At 34.2% G+C, this 12,487-nt stretch overlaps 1 protein-coding gene across 1 annotated transcript in view; it reads right to left on the bottom strand.

Moving 5' to 3' along the window:
- LOC120628307 (LIM/homeobox protein Lhx1) overlaps positions 1 to 12,487 on the bottom strand; it is an 84,003-nt gene that overhangs the window by 58,799 nt on the left and 12,717 nt on the right. The window contains exon 3 of the mRNA XM_039896615.1: positions 8,079 to 8,287. Within this exon, the coding sequence (XP_039752549.1) occupies positions 8,079 to 8,287 (209 nt within the window). The remainder of the gene's footprint in view (positions 1 to 8,078; positions 8,288 to 12,487) is intronic.

Raw genomic sequence — 12,487 nt, 5'->3', positions numbered from 1 at the left:
TTACAGGAGCTCTATTAAAAAAATTTAACACATTAAATATGATATCAAATTAAAATTTAACTTATTATAAAATTGCTTGTTTTCAATCATTTTATCCATATATACTACATCTGACGTAAAGTTTTTAACCATTTCATTTGTGCAAAGACACGGGTATTGATAATAATCGAGTCTGAAAATACAGCCGTTATTAACTCGATCGGTCCGTCGGATGCAGTAACCCGCCCCCAGCAGCCGGCTACCGGGGGTGGGGTACGAAATAGGATTCTATCGGTCTCTTCCATTCCACGCCGTTCGTGTCCCGGCTAGTGAAGCGACGAGATCCATCATCCGTCGACGTTAACCGCGAGAAACTTATTATTATGCTAAGGTGACTTTAAAATACATGAAATCATTTTAATGACAAAGATGCATGAAACAAACGATTCCACTTTCATCTGTATAGAAGATTGAATAAAAATACTGGAAAACGTTTATAAAGCACAACTGCTAAGTTGCCAACTTTTCAGTAGAATCTATACCTTCCAAACAGGTGGTAGTCACAACAAATAGAAAGACTTGTTTTTTAATACGATCATGTGTAGACAGCCTTAGTTGCGAAATAAAAACTATTAATTGTATTTGTATTTCAGCAGAACACGTTTCAGACAACCACAATTTTCGCGCGGCGTTCACACATATTTTAATGAGAAATGTGAATTTTCAAGAAAGTTACACGTCATATAAATGCAGCCCTAGTGCCCAATAGTGCTTTCATCTATGCCCAATTTTAAAATAAAAAAGATTAGCAAATGTTTATTTGCTTTAGATCATTTATTAAATAATTCTCTATTTTAACTGTGAATTTAAAAATAATTATCAGTAGGTATAGTTAATTATATAGCTCAATATTTTAGTCGATTAGAAAAGTAAGCATATTAACATGCGAAATTTTAGCTTAGAACTTTTTGAAGTTACAGGTACTTCTTTTGGTGCGTTAGGGAAAAATGATGAGAGTAAACTTTTACACAAAAAACCGGCAACCTGAAGTTAGCTATGTTTGACAGTGTAAACTTTCAATTGTCAGAGTCGGCGGACTCATTCCGGTGATTTAATTGATTAAATTGTACAAAAATCTCAAATTTTAATGTTGAGTGAAACCTGGTGGTCTGATAATGGGTGCATTAGTATTCCCAATTTAATTATGTTTTTTATGTCAATTTCTTTAATTATGAAGAAATTATGTTTTTGTGATATTTAAATAAACTTTATTTAACTAGATCTAGGTCATAAAAAAACTTTCAATGTAGTAGATAGTATTTTTCTATTGTTAGTGTAGTTTTTTTCTACAAACGCAGAATAAGGCGAAAGGAAAAAATCTTGTTACGCCAAAGAAGTATAACTTATAACGCTTTTACATAAGTACACACAAGTTTTTTTTAATGACTACAATATTTGATGCAAAAACATTATCAGTTTATCTGTATTTTTTATTATTTATATGTTTACTTGCCCATGGGTTATTGTTTTTGGTTTTTGCTCTAGACGATTACATTTAAAGGTAAATGGGATCATCGTCCACGGATGAGGTAAGCACTATAGCAACAGCAGAAATATTATAATCGTGATTACCAAATGTTTAAACAATATATCACACACGCATTCATACTCATGTAAATGCGATTTCAAGTCATAGCTATAAGAGTTGCCAATTTTATTAGGTACTGAGAGTCACGTTTTTGAAATTACATTCATTAAGCTAAAACGAGTATTTTGGCATTAAAGTATACTATTAATGGGCGGTTTCAGAGTACACCCTATAGTTTTATATTTAAAAAAACTCGAGTATGATACGGACACGAGCCTAACGTCACATCACTAAAACCAACATGACTGTATTTATAGTTATACAATATCAAATGGGCTCTTATTGCCGGAGGGTAAGGATTAAATTCCGTCGCCCTCACAATCTATGCGGTTCAATGGTTTTGTTTACGTCTGTAATTTCGCGTTTTATACTTTTTTTTCTCCGGTTGACATTCGTGTCGCCTGGAGTTCGTGAATACTTTTACTGAAATTGTAGTTTTCCACCGGGTATCAAAAATGTGTCATGAAAGCTACGATTTGATTGCACGACAGGGGTTTTCGCAAATCTTAAATAACCGTGATAACTTTTAAAGAATATTAACCTATAATAAATAGCCCAGTGGGTAAGGCTTTTGCTTCCATTTTGGGAAGACCGAGTTTGATCCCTAGCACGAACTCACTTTTCGTAGTTGTGAGCGATTTTAACCATTAAATATCACTGCTTCAGCGGTGAAGGAAAACATTGTGATATAATCTGCATACCTGAAAATAATCCATAATGTTTTTAAGGGCATGTGAAGTCTATCAGTCCGCACTTTGGCGTAGTGGACTACGGCCTAAACCCTTCTCATTCTGAGATGTGACCCGTGCCCGGTAATTGGTTGGTAATGATTCGTTGAAGGAAGAAGGTAAACTCATAAGTAGGTATAGGCGCAATTTTATATGTGGGTTTATAAGTATCCGACAATGTTAAGTAGTATATGTAGTAGAATATTTTAGTAGCAGTAGAATTTTCGTGATAAAGGCCGCCCGTGGAAGTACTACCACCATGCTTATTTCTGCCGCTAAGCAGCATTGTTGCAATGCTGTGTACCTACCGGTCAGAGGCTCATGAGGCTTAACACCTACGCCTCAAGTTAAAGGACACGGGGCGGAATGTTGCAGGTCATGTTCCTTTTTAACAGGCGATGGTGGTCCACTTTGACGGCCGATTGACGCAGTTTGCAGCGTACCTGCTTCTGAGCCCAAGGCCGTGGGTTCGATTCCCACTACTGGAAAATGTTTGTGTGATGAGCATGAAAGTTTTTCAGTGTCTGGGTGTTTTTATGTATATTCTAAGTATTTTATTTATAAAAATATTCATTAGTCATCTTAGCACCCATAACACAAGCTACGCTTACTTTGGGGCGATGTGTGTATTGTCGTAGTATATTTATTATTTATTTACTCATCATTCATATATCAGGTGGGCAAACTGCTTGAACAATCAATTATTACGATAAAAAAAAAAACGGTGATCACGGATCATAGGTACATGGGTACTTAATTTATTTTACTGCATTTGTGTTCATATTTGTTTATTATATTTCACGTTACGATATCTAGGTTTTGTGCGAGTATAGTAAGCTGGGTGTATTCGCTTTCAAGCTACTCCTTTAAACAACGAACACCAGTCCCCTGTCCCCAGTCCCCAGTGAAAATGGTTGAACGAATACCCCTGCCTGGCATGGGCCGATAACGCTTATCAATCAAACACACGCGTAGGGTTCTCTTACGATAAAAAAACGCGTGCGAGTCAGCCCTCACTGTCGGACTGAGACTGTGGGCTTAACGTGCTTTATACAGGAATGCTTTAAACTCATTTGCGGGTTTAAGATTTCATTAGTTTATTTGTTAAATACTAGATAGACTTGGGTTTGATAACAATAACGCATGATGGAAAGCCATGATGAGGTGTTGAGATGAGGAGTACTTTTTTTTTATTCCACTACCTAGTTAGTTCTTGACTGCAATCTCACCGGGTGGTACGTGATGATGCCGTCTAAGATGTTAGGTGGGCGAACCTGTTAGGGGTAGGTACGGCTCCCATACCCCAAATCAGTTTTCATGCATCGACATCGTATAGCGGAATGCTACATCGCTTTGCGGCACGTCTTTGTCGGCCGGGTGGTAACCAGACAAAGCTTAACTCACTCTTGCCTCGAAGGTACTTAAGTTATACATTGTCAAGTCTAACTTTGGTTATAGTTCCGCTACCGCAACCGAGTACTTAGGCCATACCACCCTCATATAATAAAACTTTATATTATACGATATTCATTTTCTTAGGGTTGTTGTACAAATAACCGCGGTCGAGCTCCTGGCTATTTGCCTTGCAACAAATACGGGGTGCCCCGGATATGTTTTTGTTTATATTCGCTACGCTCTAACGCGCTAGTGCTTCATGTCTGCCTAGAAGTTTTAAAACATGTAGGTACATTGTATCAATTTATTAAAACGTTTCAATATGCTTTTGTTTGGCTTAAAGTTTTTTTTTTATTGGTAGTTTTGGATATATATATTCTTAGCTACATTTTTTGGTCTCATTGCTTGACGCCTGCCCAGTAATATGGATAAGTTAATACTTGTAGGTAAGTTGGAGGGTAAAAGACCACGTGGCCGATCACCTCGTCGCTGGTCTGACCAGATAAGTCGCTCACAGACCTCCCTATCACAGAAGCTATCAAAAAGGCCGGGGATAGAACAGGATGGAAGGCTGTAGTAAAAATCGCTACGAAGGAACTTGAATCCGGAAACGACCTTCAGTAATGAAGTAAACGACGAAGAAGAAGAAAGAACTTTTGGATTTTCATCTTCCAGAATAATGCTTTAACACAAATGAGGTTTAGTAACCTGTTTTTAAATTAAAAGCCATTCACTATATTAAAAACCATTCCTACTGAAGGTTCCGTATTAAAATGCGCTAAATTATTCGCTATACATGTTAACTAAAGCTAATGGTTTTACAAATTTATTAAATAAGTATTAATTTTGAAACTAAGTGAGTATTAAGTGCAAAATTATTCCAAGGATCTTCTTAAAATAGCCATCTACGCTGTAGCACGAGTTAAGCTAGTTCCGTGCGACAAATAAAACGTACATTAAAAAAACCCTTCCACCAAGCATATAAAGTTTCACGTTTTACTCGTAGTGCACGAATGTGCTCTTATTCTTATAGATTTAGTCATGGCATATTGGTCCGATAATTTCCCGGTCACTTTCCGCTCAAGAATTATCATTACCCTTTATTCCATATCATACCATACAAATTCAAATTCAAAAATGGTTCAAGCCTTTAAAAAAAAAAAATCAATAAAATAAACAGACTATAGATAGAATTTGGACATTAAAATTTAAATATTCAATAATAATAGAGAATAGAACTCCGTATATATAATATAAGCAATCTTATTATTATTACTTATTGGCATCGTAAGTTTACGAAATGTTACAAATGATATGACTGTAACACCTCTAGCTCCCTTGACAAATATTTATTTCTTTCTTAATAAATAGCCAACTTTTAATTTCTTACAAAAAAATTGGCGGCCATAATTCTACATAGCGATCAAATGGCGTTAACGGAAAAGCTATAAATGCATAGAAGGTGGTACAATAAAGATTATATAGGAACAAAAAAAAACATAAAATCAGAGAAAAAATAATCTCTACATATAACATCACCCGTCAAAACTCATACAAAAGGATAAGGACAGATAACATCTCCCTCTCCCTCGCGTGCACCGAACTGATACAGATAATATATGATATGGCAAACAAGTAATCGTTTCCACTAGCTAAACTAAGCCCCCGAAGGAGATTAAGCGACTTGATCCCCTGTAAGGGTAAAATTTGTGCGGGTTGATTCAGATATCTCGCACACTTTTTTATAACTATAAATTATTATTATAACCAATGAATTTTACCGAGACGTTTTGGATTCAACTTATTTTAACATCAATTACAAATTGCTTAATAAAAAAAAAATCACAAAGTGTTATTAGTTTTTTTGAAAATTTTGTTATTTGCTAGGGGAGGTATAGGTAAAATATTTCAAAGGAAACACTTAAGTTATATTTTGGTTTTAGTAGAAAATAATTGTTTTAGTTAATATATAATAAGGAATATTCTTTAAAAATTTAATACTAATGCCCGATTTCACTAATCTTGAGAATAGCGTCGGATGCGTAGTGATTTAGGTCATTCATAGTTATGTTAATCGCCAAGTGAAATCGGGGGTGGAAGGTAAACGTAGGCCTAGTAGTAATCTTCTATGATTAGACGGTAATTTCTTAGGCATTACGTTGGCCGCCGTTAGTGAAAACGAGCATAACTGACGACAGTTTTATCAATTGAATAGGTATTTAATTACTATTCCTCCTATTTTATAGCATTTTATTTGCATCCAATTTTAACTGACCAAAGATAAGTAATACCTGACAACCCTAATGAATGTACTACGTATGTATCAACAACAGCTAGCGGTCGATTTCGGATTTCAGATTTTACCAATCATGTCATATTTTCCAATTCAAAACAATATTTTCACGTTTTTCATGCCATTACACTCGTCCCAATTTCCTCTGGCTATTTATTTACGGGTATTATTCCAGTAACAATGTCTAAACACAATTACCCTGTGCAAATAGATGGCGCCGCGGGCGAGCACATGTTGTGGGTAGGAGCGGGTAAACAAGACAACCCCACCGATGGGTGTTTTATCCCCGCGCCACAAACGCGTTACAGCTTCAATTTAAAAAACACATTAAACGTTTTAAAATAAGTGTACGGATATTAACTAAGGCTTCAAAAGTAATTTACTTCCTTTCCTAGAAATATAAAAAAATCAGTAAATGAAAGTTAGTTCTAAGTTATAAAAAACGACTATCATTACTCTGTTACGTCACAGAATTATGGGATTATTTTACTTTAAACTTCTACAACCAGCGCTCCTAGTGAACAAATTAACAATAACAAAGAATTTTAGATTTTAAGATGATTTAGAGTGTAGGTCCATTTTTCTTAGACGTTATAATATTTCCATAATCGATCCATTTATTTGAAATTTTTAAATTAGTTATACTATTTCATTACAAATCTGGTATTTTGTAGATCTCTCCCCAAGTAAGTTTGATTTAACAATTTGAAAAAATCCGCTTCTATTGCTCTATATTCGTCTATTGATATAAAGTGTGTTAATCTTTGTTTAAATTAAATGTATCTGCGTTATCTTAAAGGAAAATATGGCCATCTATCCTTTGAGACATACCTAACATTTTAGTACCATACATTTTTCGGACTGATGCGACTTTATAACCTTTATTAATTCTGCAATTGAAACTTCAAAATCTTGTCAAAAATTAGATGAGCATGATATAAATAAATGTTCAATGATTTTTTTTATAATTATAATATATTTTATTAATACCTTTGTACCAAATTTAATGATATTCGAAGATACAGTAGCCGAAACCGACTAGGTATGTAAAGTAATCAACATTCTAAAAACCAGTTATACCGGATATAGTATTGAGAGACAGAGGAACGAGAATACGGCCCAAACGATTATAAGTATAAAAACGTTAAAAAATGCACCAACAACCCCTTATCATAATATTTGTATTTTTGTATTTAATTTCCCTAAACTCTCGTGTCTTGTCCACGATCCGTCACTTTTTCACTTCACATCAAGGTGTTGCCTACGACAAGCCGTAAAAAATAAAAAAAAAGACGTCTATGGTACTACCGCGTGGAGACGTAGCTAATGTGTAATGCGGTTGGGTTTTTGTCCAATGCCTTGATCTTTTTTGTTTCTTTTCCTCTCGGATTCGGTTACGGTTTGTATTGATCGAGAAATCTGATTTTGAAATGGGTGCTCCGAGTTTTATTGTTGCCACGATACGTTCTTAAACAATAAAAAACGCATTTTAAACTGAGAATGCAATTCTCACATGTCACGTTCAGAAATTGAAGGGGACCTGGTCTGTTCGTGTTTTAGAAAAGTAATTATTCAACATCGATTGGGTTCGACCTGAGGTGAGGACAATAAAAGACCTAATTTATTTTTTCGTATAGCGATATTACCTTCGATTGCAAACGTGATATCGTGTGTAGCTGTTTGATTGAAGTTGCGCAAATGAACGCTCAGTCTGAACTGTAGCGGCCAATTTTAAACCAATTTTGCTGGTGACATGTTATTTTATTTTGCGGCATTGACAATTTGTGTGGTAACTGAGGTTACTAAGTTTCCCTTCTATTAGTGCTACATTTAAGGAATATTATTACAATGCACCATCAATTATATACAACTGGTCTTATTTTAAGCTTACAGAGTCATCTGCATAATTTTATGAGGCGTATCGCTTGCTACAATAAACTCATAATTCCGTAAGAGGTTTTTATAATGACCATACAATTTAAGCCGTGAGGTGTTAAAAACTTAAAATGAAATAAAATACCAATAAAGTACTTACAATGAGTCGGCGCCTTCCCTGCTAAGTAATCCTCTTTACATATAAATTTGTTGTCGTCTAACACGTACAATTCTTCACCGGTGGACAGTTGCTTCCTGCAGACTAGGCAGGTGAAGCAATTCAGGTGGAACACCTTTTCCCGTGCTTTCCTAACGAGATCTGATGGGGATATTCCGTGACCGCAGCCGCTGCATTTTGTACCGTAACGTCTGTAAACAAAACGTTAGCAAATGATATTCCAAACTAGCTATCTTAAGACAAGTTGGTTAAGACTTTTTGACTTGGACCTAGGTACGACGAAATGTTATTCCAGTAGTTGTATATTAGATAATTGTTCATCATCGTTACGACGAATGGCAGTTGCCAGTCGGCATAAAATGGAATCTAACTAGTATTTTCTGAAATGCATTATAGGCCCCTGAATTCCGCTGACGACTTTTACTAGTATAAATTAATCATGAATGCCCAATACCCATTTTCTGGTAGTTACACCACTTCTTCACTTAACTTATTTGATAAATAATCATTGAAAAGTAAAACTACCCCACCCACCCCACCTGACACTGTTTCAAATTTGGGTGACTTTTCTTTTGAATGTTACTTTCAAAAATTATTTCTTCCCAGAAAACCACTTGTAGTTAAATGACAAAGTTATATAATTTAATTTAAATAAATAATAGATGTTATTATTCCAACCAAATTATTATTATAATATTGTTTTGAATGCTTTGTATAGTACATAAATTCAGAGCTGTTTTAGTAATTTCCCACACAATCATTCCTATTCCACACAATAGAGACTTCACATAATATTGCGTGATTTAAATCATTTGTAGAGCCATTTTTGAATCGATTTATTTGATATCTGATGATCAGCTGATTGGTAAAGACCAACCTTACCATAATAACCCATATAAATACCGACGGTTCGATTAAAAATCGAATAAATCGCCAGCATCTGCCAGATTTTACGTCAATCTATGATGAAATATTAGTCGTAAACATAATTTAGACACCTCTTGACTACGTTGAGATATCAGTAACCTATCGGAATATCGATAAAATATAATATTAATATTCGTTAACTGGTTCGGAGAACTGTGTTAAAATGCAAATCTCTAAGATTATGCTGTGTATAGGTTGATCCCGGAAGTAATAGTCAGTAGCGGGCTTAATGAATATTGCTTAACTAGCAAATCATCCTACTTTGTACCCACCGCTAACAACTTGGTTATTATTCGTTTATTAACTAAATTCAAAGGGGAAGTTTTGAATTTCCCTAAATTTGGCTCTCTTATTTTAATTTTAGGGACAAATTTTTATTCTTTTGAACGCATTTTAGGACATTAGTCAACAGAGAAAATATGTAAATTCCAAAGAAAAGTTGTGTTCTTAAGGCACCAATTAATTACATGGCCAAACAACCTTAGATTTACGGCTAGGCTGTAGTAGCCCACATTCCTATTCCTCACTTATACTTTAATGCTTTTTAAAGCTGTTCGCACATTACATTGCGCGCAGCAACTTTTGTATTTATTCTGTAGTAAATACTTGAAATGATCAATACCCACAATTCACCAGAGTTATAGAAAATTATCATAACAGTTCTATGAAATTAATATTATGTGTAAGCACAGCAGCTTATATCATACTAAGTAAATAACGGCATAAAAATCAAAATTTTGACCGGGTTCCGGATGTGTGAGCTTTCTTACGTATGTGACATCAGATTCCGACATTTTACGGAAATTGGATCAGTTTTAGTTCGGGATTTCAAAATTTGTCCGGCCGTCATCAGGTCATTTTTCGGAACTAATACCGATGACGGTACTCTAGATACGTAGATAATACAAATTATAATATACTGCAGCGTCTAAATAATCTATAAAATTTCTCATAGATCTAGATAGATCATAAATGTCTTCACGTAAATTGCATTTCTCACGCTATGCGACAGACTTGATTATATGTTTTTTTCCTTCAATTTAAAAGTCATTGTATTCATTGACAATGTATCCATTCATGGTTACACCAACCTAATTTGTTCATAGTTTTAACGAAGGGGTCAAGTTTACAGCCCCGTGTATAGGAATCTAAATTAAATAGACCATGAGTATTTACCGAAATCATCAAAGTGACTTTTACGTAGTTAAACTATTAAAACAAAAAACATTACTTAAAATCATAATCATATCAAACAATTACCGAACTAGTAGGTACAAGGCACGGGTCTCTCTCCCCACAATGGTTTAAGGCCACCACGCTGGCACAGTGCGGTTTGGTGGACTAAACTAACTGATGGTTAATTTAAACATCTCAATATTTATATAGGAGATATGTGCTTTAAATAAAACATAGCCTAATTGGCTAACTTTGATATTGACGCCTACACATCATTTTTGTAATTATTTTAATCTATTTATTGCACGTACTTTAATGAATTGACTATACTCGTATTAAGAGGGCTGACTAACATTGGCATACTGGAGTTGAAAACCTCTTAGCTTAACTTCTTTAGAAAGATAGATTTGTAGTTATTATCTACTTTAGTAGGTACAAACCTTTAAAAACAACTACAATTTTATAAGTCAGGTATAAGAATTATTTTGAAGTCAGGTATAAGAATCGTCGCAAACAAAGTCAGGATGTCGCAGCGCTTTAAAATAGTACTCATCTAAACTTAACTACCTAATTAAGTATGAAGGGACTTTAAAATTTTTCACGCTTTTAATTTTTTTCTACGCACAGAAATCGTCCGTCTCGAATATATTTTACTAAGTAGTGTTATAGATCAACCGTTTATGACAGACATAAAAATTTAGAATTATACTATAACGGTGTCGGTAAGATTCGTGAGTAATGTTCGACGCGGTGATTTTTAGGTCAATACCAAAGCCAGGCCGCCGTGGTCGTGATGACAGTCGTTTTATCGACTCTTAACACGCAACCGGTCAATTGGCACCTGTTTTTGTATTCATCTAGTTAAAACGAACGCAAACCTGGTTAGGGTAATGCTGTAAATACAAAAATTGGATTATTAAAGAGTTGAACTGTCTGTCATCTGATCTTATTACATATAAATTATATGATTTTACTTAAATATAGTTAAACGGGTACGTATTTTTTTTTAAATAACATCGTGTGTACCCGTTGGACTACATATTTAAGAAATGTTGATTAACCACGAACATCTTAGTTTAAAATCTTTAATTATGATATGATACAGTAGGCTTATATTATGCTGATGAATAACACTACAAGTGATTAATTTGACTATGGCTGTCTAATCTGCTTAATCTTAAAAATATATCCTCCAAAAGTGTAAGAATCAACTTTAATCAATTTTAATGGGTTCGACAGAACAGTAGTCCTTACCGAATTGCATGAAAATCGACGGAGAAACGTGCAAACATAATAAAACGACAAAGACGATAAAACGTACATAAATATTTACCTACAATACGCTAATTGTGTGTAAAATTTGGTATAACAGACGAAATGGGGAAATTACTTATTTTACAATATACCTATAAAGAGATCCATATTTATTTATTTACTTACTTTAACATCAATCCGCTATACTTAAATAGTTTATTCGATATACCTAATAAATCATTATATTATACTAGAAAATTATTCAATATTTTTAATTCAGTACCTAGTTATCACCAGTTTTTAGTCTACAATAAATTAATTAAAAAAAAAAATACTCGAGGCCTTATTCGGATTGAAGTTGTATCTCGATATCTGCTTAAATATTTTTTTAAATATTATCATCGCACTGAATTATTATCGTACCCATTTGCATAAACGATGTAGGCTGCATGAATAAAACATAAGACAGCTTTGGCGCGAACTGGCAAGCCGCCATGTTAGTTTGATAGTTGCCGCCAAATCTCAAATTGTTTTGATTTCATATAAGAATCCAATATCCCGATAAACGTTATGATACGTCATGAGATACTTAGACTCGGAAGCTGGATGGACTTGAGTGTGCAAAATGTTAAAACAGCTTTTTATCAAATCAGAATTCAGAAAAGCTGACAAATAATTTGAGTTGTTGCCAGAATAGTTTCTGGCATTTTTTTTTTCTTGTTCTATTTTCTTTGTATTCCCACCTCCTTACGTATCAAGAGGTTGGACGGTAAAAGGTACAAATAGGCCTTTATAGATTGATAATTATTAAATTTCAAAGCAAATAAATGTTCGGGTATGATGTCGCATCGAAACCGATTAAGGTATGGGTATAATATAACTGCCATACCCGTAAAAATTATTCGCAACCATCTTAGACTTTATGAACCCATGGGTGATTTTGAAAACAAGGGTAACATTACTTTGGAAAAAAATATTAAATACGACCCAATATTATAATAGTAGAAGATCTATACATACGAGTACATACGTAC

Source organism: Pararge aegeria, chromosome 12, assembly GCF_905163445.1.
Source record: "Pararge aegeria chromosome 12, ilParAegt1.1, whole genome shotgun sequence".
In the NCBI taxonomy this organism is placed as follows: Eukaryota; Metazoa; Arthropoda; class Insecta; order Lepidoptera; family Nymphalidae; genus Pararge; species Pararge aegeria.
The sequence above is the reverse complement of the archived record's forward strand: the minus strand, read 5'-3'. Positions and strand labels throughout refer to the sequence as shown.